Source organism: Ambystoma mexicanum, chromosome 6q, assembly GCF_040938575.1.
Source record: "Ambystoma mexicanum isolate Mex_15411 chromosome 6q, UKY_AmexF1_1, whole genome shotgun sequence".
NCBI lineage: Eukaryota > Metazoa > Chordata > Amphibia > Caudata > Ambystomatidae > Ambystoma > Ambystoma mexicanum.
Genome location: NC_090937.1, coordinates 43,233,768 through 43,251,279, shown reverse-complemented (window position 1 = coordinate 43,251,279; position 17,512 = coordinate 43,233,768). Strand labels below are relative to the sequence as shown.

Below are 17,512 nucleotides of genomic sequence, written 5' to 3'. Positions count from 1 at the left end.
ATGCGCTAACCAAGAAGCACATCAACCTTCTGGAACTACTATCTATTCTCAAAGCACTTCAAGCCTTCAAGACTCAGCTAGCGCACAAGACAGTCCTAGTCCTTATGGACAGTACCACAGTCATGTTTTATGTAAACAAGGTGGGGGGGTGCACATTCTCCAGGGCTGTCCAAACTAGCCCAGAACATCTGGCGGTGGGCACTGCGTCACATTTTCCTAGTGGCACAACATGTTCCAGGGGAACTCAATTCTCTGGCAGACGTACTAAGCAGGAGTACAATGCTGCCCTCAGAGCACGAATGGCAACTAAACAGATGTGCTGAACGTCTTCTCAAACTGGGGGTTCCCAGAGATAGACGTCTTCGCAACCCTGGAAACATGCAATGCCAGGATTATGCTTCCAGCTTTCCCCAGAAAGGATCCAAGGGGAATACACTTATGATGAACTGGTCAGGGAGATTTGCATACACTCTCCCCTGCCCGCCCCCCACCTCCTGCCCAACACCTCTTCTCAAAAGAATAGTCCACAAGCTACACTGTGAACAAGTAACACTGATCCCAGTTGCTCTAATGTGGGTCCGCCAGACCTGGTTCTCACACCTACAGATGATGTCCCGGATGTCCTCCTATGAAATGACCTTGCACGGACAACCTGCTAATTCAGGATCCGGGAACAACGCTGTACTCATGCTCTCAGAAGCTAAACTTAACAGTTTGGCTCCTGAGGTCCTAGTTTGGTTACCTTAACCTAGACCAAAGGTGCATGGAAATACTCTAGGAGGCACGCAAGCCTAACACAAGGCAATGCTATTTTAACAAATGGAAATGCTTTGTGTTATGGTGCAGGACACGTTCTTTCAATCCAACTTACTGTTCACCAAGCAATGTAGTCAACTACCTGCTCTACCTACTTGACTCGGGATTAGTCTTTAACTCACTCAAAGTACACCTAGCGACTCTCCACCTAGACCATGTCACTGAATATTTAGTGGTGAAAGGTGCCCATAGTTAAGGCTTTCATGGAGGGTGTCAAAAGCTGTACCCTCATCTTTAATCCTACTCCCGTCTGGGACCTCAATGGTGTACTCATTCAAGCCTAGGCACAAGGCCAGCCTTAAACATCTGTCGTACAAGACAGCCTTCCTTGTAGATATTACCTCTATCAAAAGGGTTAGCTAACTACACGCTCTGTCAGTACAAGACCCTTTCGTAGTTATGCACAAAGACAAGGTGGTGCTAGCACACATCCTCGCTTCTCACCCAAATTCATATCAAAATTCCATGTCAATCAAACTATAGAGCTTCCTGCATTTTTCCAGAACCCAACAAACGCAGCAGATAGAAGTCTACATACACTGGATGTACGCATAGCTGTCATGTTCTCCCTTCAAAAGACATTTCTTTGTATATGTAGCCGCTGGTAGAGAAGGGCATCTTTTGGGTAAGATTTTCACATAAATGATCTTCCTGACCTTTCAACCCCAGAACTTTTTGATTTACTGGTGGATTATTGTTCATTATACCTCAGTGAGTGGGAACCTTTTTCCGCACTGTCTTTTACCCTTTTTATGGTGTCATTTATAAGACTCTCCCTAGTGTCTTTTTAATTTTACTCTGACAATCCTCTGCCAGAGGAACATGAATGGCAAATCAACAGATATTCTACCCTAAATCTTTTCCCATTGGGGTTATCCCCCATTAGACTAATGTACTACAAGCCAAAGCGCACAATGCCCAGACTTCGCATCCAGGTTTCCCCAACCAGGATCCAAGGGGGATGCCCTGTGGATGAATTGGTCAGGGGAATTTGCTTACGCTTTTCCACTGACACATTCTTAAGCCTTAACTTGATGACACTTTGGTCTTCAGTTACTTATGAGCAGGCTGGTGGTGGCATTTTGAACACCTCTTTGTTGCAGGTCCTTCAGCAGGCCCATCTGACAATAATGGCAACCAAATTGTTTAGAGCTCTGTGGCTTTGGTTAGATGGTGGTAGGATTCAGCCTCTTCCCAGCAAAGAACAGTTTGACAAGACTGGGTGACTCCCTTTACCCAAACCCAGGTGAGAACCCTTTTTGTTCACACTGGAATTTACGGGCTGGTCTTTTATGATGCAGATTAATTTTTTCCTTGATTAGAACACCACCTTTGGTTCCTTCTCATTTCATGATGGGCAAAGTGAACAATAACCAGTGACCTATGGCTGCCTATCGTACAAGAAAGAAATATAAATACAGGAACAGAATGTGTCTCCTTACAAGGAACATGATCCTCCAAATTACTGAGATGTCAATCATTCTAAATCTGAGTCCTTGGCTTGACAGTAGCACCTACTTGCTGGTCTTGATTAAGGCATCATGATTAGATTAAGTGCTGAAATGTCACCATCATTTATTAAATGTAACGTCAACCCTACAAAGAACTAACAGTCTGCCATCATAACTAGAGAGATTAATCTTTAATCACAGTTTGTCTTACTCTATGAATATGTGAACCAGTGATTGTTTAAAAGCATCCAATGTATTTGATTGTTTCATGGTTAAATTAACTTTTGTAATTCAGAATTTTATTTTATCTTGATTTTGGTCATTTTGAATTAATATTAGTATGTCTGTTTTCTGAAATAATTTTACATTACATATTAATTTACACTTTTGATGAAGTTGGTTCTCTTTGGTAACGTTTGTGTGTATTTATGTTTCATAAAATTGTAATCAGTCTACTTTATTTGTTGCTACAACACTATTTAAATAAAATATATATATTTTTTTTAAACAGTGTGGTTTATATATGTACAACTAGGCTTACTTGAGGTTACCATGTTAGTTATAGTGCAAACCAATTTGTTTAGTTTAGGTTTTTTGTGTCTTGTTAGGACAGTTTTTCTGAAGTCCAACTAAGGGACTTAGTAAAACTGTTCAACTGAGGCAGTACAAGGCTTCTCCACTCTTAGTATAAGGCTGTACCCCCTGAGTTCATGGTAGCGTAGACGGAGCAGCCAGGCTTATCTTAGGAGGGAGAGAGGGCTGTAGAATCAGTACAAATGAAATTGTAATTTAAATGGTCCAAAGAAACACAAACACTATGTACGTGTGAATACATTATTTATTTAAATACAGGTAGGCACAGATAAATCTATGGGTAAATGAGTACTAACACATTATATGAAATCGCAATTCTAAAAATACAACACTATACTGGAAGGTACACAGACCTTATTTGGGGCACCTAACAGTAGTTCTAGGGAAGTCAACCCCTTTTCATACACATTCCATATAGGTCACACCTATTCTTGGGGAGTAAAAAGCAATGGTTACTTTCACAATTACATTCAGAAATGCAAGGGCAGTAGACCCTACCAGTTGTGCAGTGCCTCTCAGTACAAATCACATAATCAGTCAACTGGACAATATACTTTTTGTGAATAGTGGAACACTTATTCCAGGTACAATAAAAACATATAACTAATTTTGTGATGATACATAGTTCTACTAGGTGTGTAAAACCTAAGGATGTAATATTCAATTACAGGTCAGCGAATCAGATTGAGATACGCAGTGTTAGGCAAGATTGTATACAGTACCCTTTGGGTGCACTACAATAACCTTGACCTCCTGGCAATAGGGACCCAACCTTTGGTACAAGTCTACACAGGTTGGTAGTGTGGCTGAGCAGCCAGGCTTATCTCAGGAGGGGTCAATGTGAGCAGTAAGAGTTTCACAGTAGAAGTTATTCAAATAAACACTCAAGGTTCCTTGATTAAAAAAAATCATTAATTTATTTCAGTCGGTTGTATAAGCCTTCTGAAGGGAGCAGTATATATAGATAACACTCATAATACACTTCAAAACACACTCTGTTTCTCTAAATCGGACGATACCCATTGGGGATGGCACACACACTTCCTACACCCTCATGTGACTTAAATAGCCAGGACATTGTGGCCATTGATTTATCACTGGTACATTTAGAGCAGTACTGAGTTAGGTGTAAAAGATGGAATAGAGGAATAAAACAAAGGTTAACAAATAATTCCTTAACAGCTAAGTACTTTTAAAAACCTTCCAAAGCATAGTAAATTAACCCTTTAATGGGGGAAAGGCTAAAGCACAAAGTCAGAGGTAAAGGGGAGTCTCTCGGGGAGTCAGGACAGCCACTGTTAATTGCACAATGTTGAGGGGAGCTGAAGATCTTCTTTGCAGGTAGGTAAAAAGTCTTGCACAATGTTTTTAGAAATGTTTGTAGAAAATAGAACACTTGAAGGGCCACAAACTGGGAGGTATGTGAGGGCAAAGCTTTAGCTACTCTGCAAGGTAACCAATACAGGTCTCAAGTGAGAGGAAGTAAGGCAACACAACAAGAGGTATGATACGGTATTTATAATGCGCCTATAAACAAGAGTTTCACGGCGCAACAAGGCAAGGGGGGGATAAAAGGGGGGACAGACAACGATCCTACTAGGCCAGGTGTCATTCACATCGTGCAAGTGCATGGGAAGGGGGAAAGGAAAAGTGAGGGGGAAGGGAGAGGGGAAAGTGCAGTACATGGGGAAAGTGGAATAAATGAGATAAATAACGGCCAGCTGGTGGCAAGTGCAAGGAAGTGAAGGCGTAAGTGCTGGTAGGGGCACTGAGGGGGTACAGAAAACAGTCCCCCGGTGCAGGAGTTGCCAGTGGGGCAGTGCAGGAGGGCAATTGACTGGGCCTGGGCCAGAGATCAGAAGGGTGGCCAGGTAACCAGTGCAGTTTAAGAACGGAGTTCAGCAGGGGAGAGGGGGAGAGAAAGCAGAAGCAAAGAGGAAGGTTTTGAGGTGGTTCCGGAACCTGAGATGGTTCTCCTCAAGTTTCAGGGAGGCAGGAAGGCTGTAACAGAGAGAGGCTCTGAGGTAAGTTCTCTTAAACTTTACAGTACCTCCGGTTAGAAGAAATTGTTCCAGCTGGCTTCTGTTCCTGGGCAGCTCTGCAGATCCTGTTGTTCCTGAGCCTCAGTCGTGGGGACGAGAGTGGGGATGAATTCAGAGCTTCAGCACAGCAGCAGGGCTTCAACTGGCAAACCAACGATCCAGAAGTTGCAGCAGGCGTCTCTTCCAAGTTATTCTTCGGATTCCTTCGTCCAGTGGTCGACTCTGCCTTCCCAGCCCAAAAGCCTCACCTTTTTATGCAGGTTCTCCCATTAATTCCAGCCTGGCTGTCAATCGCACAGCAGTGTGGCTGTCCTTGCTGGACAGCCAGCCAGCCAATCACCTTTTGGGTGCATTCCTGTAGCCAAGTGGATTAAGCACAGGGCGTTTTGGACAGCTTACAAGAAACTCACAGTCTGGTGTCCCTCTCCCTGGCTCTATGGTTTCCTGCAACACTGAGGAAATGCAACCAGTTCTGAGATGGGTGTCCAGGTGGCTTACTTGGGAGTTGATTGGTCCTACCAACTCAAAGTTTGCAGGGCTTCTCTGTCGATGTGAACTTGACGATTCGGACCTGCAGCAGGGCTTCACCGGACAAACCAACGGTCCAGGAGTTAAAGCAGCCGTCCTCTTCAAGCTCTTCTTCGGTTCCTTTGTCCAGTGGTCGACTCAGTCTTCCAAACCAAGAGACTCGCCTTTTATCCAGTTCTCTCCCATTCATTCCAGCCTAGCTGGCCCTCACACAGCAGGGTGGTTGTCCTAGCCAGACAGTCAGCCAGCCAATCATCACAGAGTGCATATGGGTCTCCTAGGAGACTAAGCACAGGGAGTTTCAGGCACCTCCCACACATCTTGCCTACCCCAGACACTCTGGAGCCAGAGGCAGGCTTCACTCGTGAATCCAGCCAAAGACCACACAAATAAATGGACCAAACGTGGTTTGGCGCGCAGAGTAAATCTCAAAAAAGACCTTTCCGACAAGAAATGACGAAAAAAGACCAGGCCCATTTTGACAAAACGGGTGCCTTACTGTGGCTGCGAACGCAGCCCGCGGTAAAAACACACAATGGTAGTAAAAAGTAAACCACTGCCACCAGCCATTAATTGTAGAAAGGGTAACATAAAAATGTTACATGAGAAACTGGACAAAGGGGATACTAATGAACCCTTCAAGCACCCTACGGTAAGATAGTGTGTGCTTGGTCTATAAAGTTACAAAATGTAAGTAGTCCATTTCAGTTCACTGCTCTTGGAAACACTAGTTTCACCAAGAGAGAACGTATTTAAACCTTTGGGAAATCTGAGACTTCCCTGTGCCACTGCACTGAAGGTGCTGTGTGACACAATGCAAAGATGCCTATGGAGTTTGTCAGACTCCAAAGTCAAAAGAAACACAGAGAATAATTTGCATTAGGACTTTTTATCGCATGTAATTTTAAAGTCCAGCAAAAAGAGCTGGGGATCTCTAGGGTGGAAGGGAATTAACACATTTCTGAGAAATTTCCCTAACAAGCAGTTACTCTGGTGATTTGTTGTTGGATAGCACACAGCTAACTCAAGGTAAGTAAACCCCATATACTAAAATCTCCCAAGGAGTCCATGTTAGAATTTTCCCAACTATAAAAGTGACTGATGTAGGACGTATAAGCAGGGGTGTTGCTAGGTCAGGAATAGGTCCGGGGCTATGCTAATGTGGAGACTGTCGGGACTCTGGGCTAGCTAGCCTTTTGGTTGTAGCTCAGGTGCTTCTATCTGGGGCTACAACCAAAAGACCCGGGGCTATAGCCCCCTCAAACCCCCAAACTACCCCAGCAGCGCCTCTGCGTGTAAGGGACAGTTAGAACCACAGACTGAGTTAGCTAGCACAGCAAAAGTAAACCCTAATGTTACACTTTACTGAATGACTCAAAGTTATTCTAGGTAGGCAAAAACCTAATGCAGACTTATTCTGGACAAGCTAACAGCAAGTCGGGGGAAGCAAGATCCAGTTGGGGGGACATTTCTCCTAACAGGACTACACTCATACAATTACCCTGCAGGAATAATCTGATGAAACCAACGCATTACTTTTAGGAAGAGGCACATTCTAATCACAGGATAGTAATATACCTTCACATCTACTTTCTGTTAGCATGGCAAAACAGTTTCTAAGGAAAGAAAAGATGTTAACCATACTTTTAAGAATAGTGCATCACACATCCAAGGTACGTAATGACTTTTGTAACTGTTCACTCTTAGAGTTACAGTTACCAACCGACTCTTTACAAGTAACTTTTAAACACTTATTTTCTTTTCTAGGCAGAAGTACCAATCCCTTAAGTCATTCCCTTATTCTTGCATCATGAGTGTTCTCAGTGGCAGAAGGGGGGTTGGCACTAGGATCTAGTGTCCAACAGGCAGTGTCAGGATAGGTTCTTAAGTAGCAAAAGTCAGAGTTCCTTAGGAAGACTGGGCAAACAGGTGAGTATTTTACTTTAGAGTTAGAAGAGGGTCCAGGTGCTTCGCACAAGACACCCTAGCAGGATTCTAGCAGTGGGACTGGGTGCACTGGGTGAGAGGCCGCCCCATCACAGAAATCACCCCACAGCTACAGAGAAATCCCAAGAGACTTAAGGTAAGTACATACCAAAGCCAACACAGTACCTCAGCATTGAAGATTTTGCAGCAGGAAGACATCAGGGTCTGCAGCCAAATACCCGGTCAGTGGTGACTGAAAACAAGACCTCAGAAGGAAATTTGTCAGCAGGGATCGATGAAGGCTCTAGACAAGGTTTTCCTTGTGGCTGAATGCGGTTCTGCAGATGTGGCACCTTTTTCAAGGAGCACAGAAGAAGACCGAAAATTGCGGTTTAATTCTTGTCGTTACGAATGTCCAGCACTCTGAGGCGACTTTTCAGACTCAATTCGTGTCTCTGGGGATCCACCAGGAAGCCCACGAAGTTTCAGCAAGATTCAGATTTCGGAACACAGTGCACTGCACAGTGGCTCGAGGTCCCAGGGTATTGGGGCATTGCAGCAACGCAAGGTCGCAGCAATGCATGGGATGGCTCAAAATGTAGGTCTTCATGAGTCTAGTGGGTCAGGCCGATTGGGAGGAAGGGCAACAGCAGGCTCCGGTTACACAGCAGGCTCTCTGGTCGCTGGAATTCTTTTCAGCTGCTTCATCATCCTCTTCAGTTCCAGTAGTCGATTGTCTTCAGCTTCCAGGTTCACAGCATTTATCAGGAATTAAAACATAACTTCTGCATTCTCTCCCTGCATTTTACAACAAGGGGGCGGTCTGGTTGTCCAATCAGGACAGCCAAGCCCCCACTGGGATTTGTCCCCATTCAGGCAAAGAGGAAGACAAAGGGCTGAGAAGTTTTGGACTCCTCCCTCGCTTCTTGCCCTCAGACAGACTAGAGCCTGGGCGGGGAGTCCATGGGACTCCCACCATAGATAAAAATCACACACAGGAATTTCCCGGCCTGAATGTCAGGGGAAGTAACACTAAAATGGGGATAAAAGAAGACCGGCTCATTTTGGTGAAATGAGCACCCTTGGGTGCCTGTACTGCAGCTGTGAACACACCCCGCGGTAAAGGTGCACCAAATTAATAAGTTATCGCTGCCAACAGCCATTGAAGGTAAGCTTGTCCCCAGTAATAGATTTGTTAGTTTGAATGTGAACGGGGATACATTGGATCTCCCCAGCACTCCACATAAGGTGGGGTGTGCTGGTTTCACCTAACAAAATGTAAAAGGGATCCAAAGATCCTTTCTACCCTTGGAAACTGTAGTTCTCTCAAGTTTAGCAAAAGAAAGTTAAAAGGCGAGCCCATAGGGCAACCCACCAACAACAGGCACGTATTGCTAAAAAGTTGTTAGAGGATAACTTTAAAATGACACTATGGAGAGTCAAAAAAATGACACCCTTGAAAAGGGTAAAAGGTTCTGTGAGTGTGGAAAAAGGTTCCCACTCAGAGGTATTGAGGATTTAGCAGTTCTGTGAAAATTTTGCCTAACATGTCTGCAACACAATACTTTGCAATTAAGTTACAGTATACATATTAGAAACAAATGTACCCAGGGGTGAATTAGATCTCTCCTCTCCCTACTTTTGTGGGCGGAGGTGATTGTTGGGAAAGATTTTCTTTTTGGTTATTTCCTTCCATTGAAATCATGTTAACTCCTAGCTATTTTGATGTCTTGCTATGCCTTAAACCCTGGCCTGACTTCGGAGGCAAGTAAACCCTTTTTGCTTCACTTCTCTTGCCTACTCATTTATTTGTGGGGAGAACTGGTAAGCCCTTATGGTTACCAGTGCAGGGGGTATATGACCCCTTTCAGGATTCTGGTGGTGGTTTTACTGTAGCATACATCACCTTAGTGAAGTGCTGCCGGGGTACTTTGTATTCCCATTTCTTTGCCTCTAGTTTTTTTTTGTCTATGGACAGGCGGGTGGCAGTGAACCGTGCCCTTCTACGGGGTTGGTTTTGAGAATCCACCTTAACATCAATGAAAGGCAATTGAATTTTGTCAGAAATTGAATGAACGATAATTACACACTTATGATCGACAATATTGTAAACGACCGAACCAAAAACAAAGTATTGATACATGAGCAGTAAAAGTTGTACTATGGGGCTAATATGCAATGTTGTGGGTTAAGAGAGGTGTTGAACACAATATCATTGTTTATTTTGTGTGCATATTTAGTCAGCTCTTCATTTGTGTAACCTGCATTTCATATATTTTAGGCTTGCATCTCAAGACATTGCTACCCTTCCCCCTTGAACTATTATAATTTCCCTAAATCCTGCTGCACGTCTGTGAATGAGGTGATCTGCCATGGAATCCCCGACAGGCGCCCTTTGCAAGATGGCGATATAGTTAACGGTATGAAAGAAAAAATCAAATATGTGAAATATATAATATATCGTCAGTGTGCCCTTTTTTTGTTGCACTCATTTTATCTGAAATAGCAGCTTGCATTCTCCATTTGAAGCCAGCGAAAGAGATGGCAACATTATTGTAACTAGGCCACAATTCTGAGTTGACAATTCATTCCTTGCACCTTAATATGGTTTGTTTTCGTTAATATCCACACCATCCCTCCCCTTTGATTTACTTGCAATGCTTGGCATTGCGTTTTAGCACAGCTTCTACACTATTTGGCAATGTCACTTTGAGTTTGTTTTCGATTTCCATATAAATGTTATATTTTCTGTTTGAAACTATGAAGATATAATGGCTTGTTAAGAATGCTATAGCAAGCATGTACAGCAATGTAGTCATATAGGCCATAAGTGGATTCCCTCCAGTATGCGAGACCTAGAGTATTCTGCAGAAGGACACTTTGATGGCTTCTCATGTTTGCACGTGATCTGCTGCCTTGTGGTCTGTGCCAGAAAAGGTTTTAAAACATGTAAAACCATTCACTGAAGTAAGTTGACTTCCAGAAACATACTAAACAGTCCATGTTAGGCCACGTGATCGACACATCTGGCTGCTAGACTCCACTTTATGAGCATATTTGAAAGCGTAGCCCTCCCCAAACCATAGAAAATGACATTGCAGGCTGGTTGAAGTGATATTTCTCCAGCATGTGTGTCTGGCATGGATTCACATGCTCATGAATATTCCCTGTCAAGCTGGGAAACCTCGGTAAAAGAAAAAAATTTCACTTGCGTTTATAAACTTTCTCCTATAAACCAATCACTGAGCTCTGGGTCATACTGCCCCCCAGCCAGTGACAGCCCTCTCCCGAAGCCCCTCCTCTGGCAGCCATCTTCATATTTTTACTGCACGTTCAAGTGTTGGGTGTCCTTGTGTTTTGCTCTTTGAGCTTTCTGGGGTGTTTTTTTTTGTTGCTTTTTCAGTAGGAAGTCTTTCGGTTCAATCGAGCCTGTGCTTCATCATTTATCCATCTGACTAACGGGGACCCATTTTTCAGCATCATTCATCACCCCTCAAGGGCATAAATCGTAGTGTTTCTTCTTGCAAGTTTCCAGAAGTTCATCAGGCCTACACTGCGCCGGATCATGTTGGAGGAGAAGGATGGAGCTTCACTCTTCAAGCTCTGCACCAGCTGCCGCTTCTGGAAATTAAGCATTCCCAGTGCCTATATTGTCTGCACCCGACGCACAAGGAAGAAGATTGTGTGATCTGCTGTGGCTTCTCCAAGCGCACAATGAAGGACTGGCGATGTGGCTCACGGCCAAGGCCTCTACCCCATGTGGTCCACAGGGGCATGCCTCATCCGGATCCGGCCATCCAGAGCGGGCTTCTAAGTCCTTTGAGGGCGCTCCTTCCGTGGGAGCCCAAGACCAGGCTAAGCACTGCGAGTCCGCTTCCGCCCGGGTCGCGGCGCAAGCGGGTCCCGCGACAGTTGGGCACGCTTGTCTCCATCAGCCTCTATCTCCAGCTTTTCGTCGAAGAGAAAGTAGACTACCCCGGAAAAGCTGTGAGAGAAACCGGAGGCCAAGCAGGACAAAGTGTCCAGTCCGTCCTGAAAGCTCAGCACAGGCGAGTTAGGCCAAGACATCCTTTTCCATCGATGGTTGCTGCCGCCCTTTCGAAGGTGAAAGGGGCTGACCCATCCCAGGGTACCCCGGTGGCAACCAGAATGGTGCTCCCTCCCAGGAGAAGAGGTTGACGGACCTCAGCTCAAGGCTGACCCCTGAGGACCAGAAGGAGGGGGTCTGTGAGGGGGTGTTAAAGAGAATTCGCAATGTGCTAATTCCCTTTACCTTAGAGACCCCCCAGCAACTTTGATGGATTTTGAGGACTTGATTCTGTTACCTAGAGAGAGTGACCCTTTTTCCCACTCATTTATTTTGATATGTGTTTTACCTTTGTGTTTCCTTTGGTTATGGACATCATCTTTTTCATTTGTCACACAGCACCCTTGGTGCAATGACGCAGGGAAGCCTTTCAGGCTTTCCCAAGGTCTAACTACCTTAGCTGGGATAAACTACTGTTTCCCAGAACAGTGGAGTGAAATTGACTTCACGTAGTCCTGTACATTTCTAGACCCAGCACAACCTATCTTCCTATAGAGTGCTGGAGGGGTTACCTAGTATCCCCTGTGTCTAGATACTCATGTAACAGTCAAATGTTCTCTTTTCGTCTCAGAATGGTTGGTGGCAGTGGTTTTACAATGAGCTACCATGATTTTTCCCGAACTATTCGTAGCTCCGGTAACGTTAAATCGCAGGAGCCATGTTTTTCAAGATGGCGCCCAGCCATCGTTGCTAAAATGGTTCCCGGTCTTCTTTTTTCGCCATGTCTTTGTGGAAAGGTCCTTCTAGAGTTTTTCTCTGCACGCCAAACCAGGTTTGGTCTCTTTGTTCATTCGCCTCTGGCGGGCTTCAGAAGTGAAACCCGCCTCTGGCTCAAGAGTGTCTGGGGTAGGCAGGACGTGCGGGAGGTGCCTGAAACTCCCTGTGCTTGGTCTCCTAAGAGACCCAAATGCACTCTGTGATGATTGGCTGGCAGACTGTCCGGCAAGGACAGCCACCCTGCTGGGTGAGTGGCAGCTAGGCTGGAATGAATGGGAGAGAACTGGATAAAAGGTGAGTCTCTTGGCTTGGAAGGCAGAATTGACCACTGGACGAAAGAAACCGAAGAAGAGCTTGACGAGGACGGCTGCTTTAACTCCTGGACCATTGGTTTGCCCGGTGAAGCCCTGCTGCAGGTTTGAATCGTCAAGTTTGCATCGACAAAGAAGCCCTGCAAAGGATGACTTCTCCCTTTTGAGTTGGTAGGGCCAATCAACTCCCAAGTAAGCCACCTGGACACTCATCTCGGAGCTGGTTGCATTTCCTCAGAGTGCTGCAGGAACCCGTAGAGCCAGGGAGAGGGACACCAGATTGTGTGCGTTACTTGTAAGCTAGCCGAAAGTGTTTGGAAGATCCTCCGGATACCCACAAAGTCGGACCGACCGATCCTGACCCCCCTCAGCTAAGTATGGGACCTCAGAAGCAAGGAAAGTCACCTTGACAGCCAGGACCAGCGTTGTTACCAGTGCTGTAGCCCAACCGCGAAACAGTGAAATTGAAGTTTGCCAGTTGCTAGCTTTTGACAGTCCCAGTGCAGTGCAGTAGTCCCCCAACGTCCTCCCTCTTGTCCGCACGACTGAGGCTCTTGACTCTTCTGGTGAACTCAAAGTATTTACACTGTCTAAGAATAATTGTAGTAATTTATGTTCTGATAACCTTTGCCTTTTACTCCTCTTGAAAAGTATTGAAGTATATTTGTGTGTTTATTATGATTGCCTCATTCTAATGAATGTTTTATAACCGACTGATAAATAAATTAATAAGTATTTCTCCAAGAAACCTTGAAAGCTTATTTGAACACCTGTGATTGTAAACCTTTGTGTAACATCATTGCTGCTCACATTCCCCTCTTGAGATAAGCCTGGCTGCTCAACACGCTACCAAAACTGTGTAGTACAGACTTATACGCAAGGTTGGTTTGCCTACACCTGTAGTCATAGTTGAGTGTAGTGTTCCCAGAGGGTACTGCATACTAAATTTGCCTAACAAAGGGCGTGGAATATATGCAAAATCCTGCTCAACGCCACTGTAGAACGCATTGTTCCTGGGATCCAGGCTCAATGCAGTGTCCCGTCTAGCGCCTCCATAGGAGGAGAGCATAGCAGCCAATTTGGGCAAGGTGCAATGACTGTTGGCACTAAAGATCGCCACGGTGAGGACCATGAAGTCGCTGCTTGGCATGTTGTTGTCCTGCATCTACCTGGTCCAGCTCTGCAGGTTGCGGATGCGGCCGCTGCAGGAGTTCCTGGATGCCCGTTGGATCCAAGTGTCCGGATGTTTCAAATACTGGATCGTGCTCGACAAGTACTTCCGTCGAGCCATAGGGTGGTGGGGGCATGCACTTCAACATCGTGGAGGGTGCAGACTTCCAGAGCCCTCGATACCAGGAGACTTTCGCAGCAGACGCTTCCCTGGAGGGATGGGGACCACACACACCAGATGTCTCCACGCCGGACTGTGGCTGCCGGAGAAGGCGCTACACCTCATCCCGCAACTATGGGCTGTGTTTTTGGCCCTGAAGTAATTTCTTCTGTCCCTCAAGGGCAACGTGGTGAGGGTCTGCACGGACAATACCACCACAATGGTTTACATCCAGAAGCAGGAGGGCACCGAGTCCCCAGTGCTCTCTGGAGAAGTGCAGGAGTTGTGGCACTGGGCTGTCGCCCAGGGGATGTTCCTCCATTCGTTTTCACCTGGTAGGAGTCAAAAACTGTCGCTAACTCCATCAGCAGGGAACTGCACTCTTGCCACAAGTGGAAGCTTCGGCAGGATCAAGTGGACAAATGCTTCCTCAGGTAGGGCAATGCCCAGATCGATCTGTTTGCGACAGCGACTAACACCAAGTGCTGGAGGTTCGCCAGCAGGTTCCCCCAGCCGGGGAGCATGGGGGACGCATGCTCCTTCCCTTGGGGAGGCCCGTTTCTGTACGTGTTCCCTCCGTTGCCGCTGCTACGAGTCATCAGTCAACTCAGATGGTGCCGGTGCAGGATGATCCTCATCGCACCAGTGTGGCTGAGGCAAATCTGGTACCCGGATCTTCTCAGCATGTCAGCGTCCCCTCGAGTCAAGATACCAGTGGTCGCGGATCTTCTCGCCAGGGAAGGAGGAGCAATATTGCACCACGACAGAGGATTGCTGAACCACAAGGCCTGGCTCCTGCAGCGTTAGAGTTCGGGGGGGGATGAGTTGCCTGTGGACTACAGGGAGGTCCTCTACAAGGCCATGGTGTCATTGACACTGAAGTGTTAGACACAAATGGAAGCGTTTCGCAACTTGGTGCCAGTCGCAGAAGATTAACCCACTGAGGGTCACGGCCTCCAAAGTCCTTCCATACATCCATTCCATCATTGGCTAAGTTGGGGCTGGCGCACGCCTACATCAAGGTGCATCTGGCAGCTATCTCCCACTACACTAGGTCTCCAGGACGGTCTTCTCTTTGGTTGCACCGTCTAGTGAAGGAATTAATTAAAGGACAATTACATTAGTTTCAGCCGGTGAAGGCTCCAGTCCCAGCGTGGGAACTCAACGTGGTGCTGACTGGGCTCATGGTGGTCCCATTCCAGCTGATGCATCAAGCTCTGCTTAAGTTCCTGTCTTGGTAGACCGCTTCCCTCGTGACCACCACCTCTGCCAGGAGAGTAGTGAGATCCAGGCTCTCTCCTGCAAGCAGCCTTACTTGACTTTCCACGAGACGAAGACAGTGCTACGGACGCACCCCTCCTTTATGCCCAAGATTCAATCGGAATTTCATCTCAATGAGCCCCTGGTGTTGTTTTTTCCGACACCTTTGTCGCTGGCTGAAAGGACTTTGCACTCACTGGATGTGGCTCGAGCGCTAAAGTTCTTTGTGGCCCGCACGAAGATTTTCGGGAAGACTTCTCCGCTTTTTTTGAACTTAGGTCCTGTGAACCATGGGAAGGCCTTGTCCAAGTCTTCCGTTTCCAGGTGGCTCTCCGGCTGCATCATTCATTGTCAATTTAGCAAACGGACCGCTGCCTAGCCACCCAAGGGCCTATTCTACCAGAGCGATCGCTGCAACGGCATTCCTGTCTGGTGTGCCCCTGCTGGACATCTGCAGGGCTGCTACATGGAGGTCTACGCACACCTGCACGGAATTCTACTGCGTCGACAGGGGTTCCAGGGAGGAGTCCAGAGTCGGCCAAGCAGTACTACGCAACCTGTTCATTTGAAGGTGAGTGTTGGGGAGAATTCTATGTTTAGGCTGAATTTCCTAACCTAGTGAGTCCCCCAGCAGCTTTGCTGGATTTCTGGAGTTTGTTTTTTTCACCTGCCAAGAGTGAGTCTCTTTTCCTCACACTCTTGGACATGATTTGAGTGGTTCCTTTGACTGTTAATGTGTTTTATGGGCTATGGAGTCCTTTACTCCATAGGGTCTCATGGGTTTTTACTATGTGTTATACCGCACCCTCAGTGCAGTGACACAGGGGTGTCATAGTGACACCCCACCATAGACTCCATACTCTGGGACGGACTACTGTCTCCCAGGGCATGTAAAGTCACCATTGGCTTTACTAGTCCCAAATTATGAACAGAAACCAGTACAAACCATCATATTGTGAACGTACTGGTCGGGGCAATTCGATTGCCCCGGGGTCTGTTATTCGAGGGGGCACGTCTCCGTCCCCCCGATCGAGTTTTGGCTGGTGGCTGTGGATACTACTTTTTATATTCGACCGCGAATATATCTCTATGGGAATTTCCCATTGTTCGAGGCTACCAACTTTAATTATTTAATTCCTATAGCCTCGAACATACCGCCGGGTTATTTATTTAATATGAATTCACCGGTTGGTATTTTTTGCCAGAACTAGATTCTAAAATGGAGTTTGTGTTCTCTTCTGTGACTCCAACCCAAGTCGAGCCCTTTGTTCCACTTTTTGGCGGGCTTCTCCACAGAAGCCTCCAAAAGTGGTACCACAGAGGATGTGGGAGGGGGTTTAGGCACCCTGGACTGAGTTGCCTTGGCAACTCAAGTCGCACTCTTGTGTGATTGGCCCAAGTGGTGAGCCGGCCGGCTCACCACTTAGCATGTTTGATTGACAGCTAGGCTAAATGAATGGGGGTTTCTTGCATAAAAGCAGGGCTTTTGGGACTGGAACTTCAGAAGTCACCACAGGACCTAAGAATCGGAAGAGGGAGAAGCTGAGCCGACCTGCAACGACACCACCGGTGGAGCCCTGCTGAACCGTCTCACCACTTCCCGACGACAGAGGAGATCTTCTTGCCGGAGAGTCTCTTCCCCTTGAGCTGGTGGGGACAACCAGTTCGCTTTCATTTTCGCCTACCAGGACGTCTAGTGGTTGAATTGCCCGTGCCAAGCACCCCGGCAACCGGATAGCCACTTACCACAGAACCACGAATAAAAGGACCACTCCTTTGAATCGAGAAACTCCGTGGCTGGTTTCTTCCCTGCCAGTACAACGACCCCCTGCTTTCCTCCCCGCCAAGATCTTCTCTTCTGCTGGACGAAGCACCAACTCGCAACCGCTGCCAGGAACAACTGCCCCCGCTGGAGTGTTCTCACCATTTCAAGGTATTGTCCGCCTGGCCTCCCTTTCTATAGATTGCTACAAGGTGACAGTAAATCCTTAACCTTCTAAACTGGGCTGGCCTCTTGACCATCTAACTGGTCCCTTTCTTTTGGTCCAACTTCTTTCTGAACCTTTTCGAGACTTTTGTGCACTCTTCAACCGTGTGACCTTGGACACATTTCGTTCTGACCCTCAAAGTGGATCCGGCTTTCTGAACTCTAACTTCATGGATTGATTCTGCCTTCCTCTCTTGCTGTGTTCTTTTGAAAGTGTTGGGATCTGTTTCAATTTATGCTCTGCCTTTCTCTCCCTTTTAAACTGAATTATTAGAGTGCCATCTGCGTTAAGCGCTCACCGCTGTCTGAAAATAAGTGGGGCTCTACTTAAGTCTTGTCTAATATTCTCTTAAGGGACGGTATATACTTTAGTGACTGTGTTTTTGAACTTGCTTGAGTTTAGTGCCAGTGTGTTTTCTTAGATGTGTTTTTAAATAACTATATATCTTTTACACCAAAGCTC

At 46.4% G+C, this 17,512-nt stretch overlaps 1 protein-coding gene across 1 annotated transcript in view; it reads left to right on the top strand.

Annotated features, from left to right (window-relative positions):
* Positions 1-17,512, top strand: part of METAP1 (methionyl aminopeptidase 1) — a 673,612-nt gene that overhangs the window by 377,647 nt on the left and 278,453 nt on the right. The window contains exon 7 of the mRNA XM_069630447.1: positions 9,639-9,777. Within this exon, the coding sequence (XP_069486548.1) occupies positions 9,639-9,777 (139 nt within the window). The remainder of the gene's footprint in view (positions 1-9,638; positions 9,778-17,512) is intronic.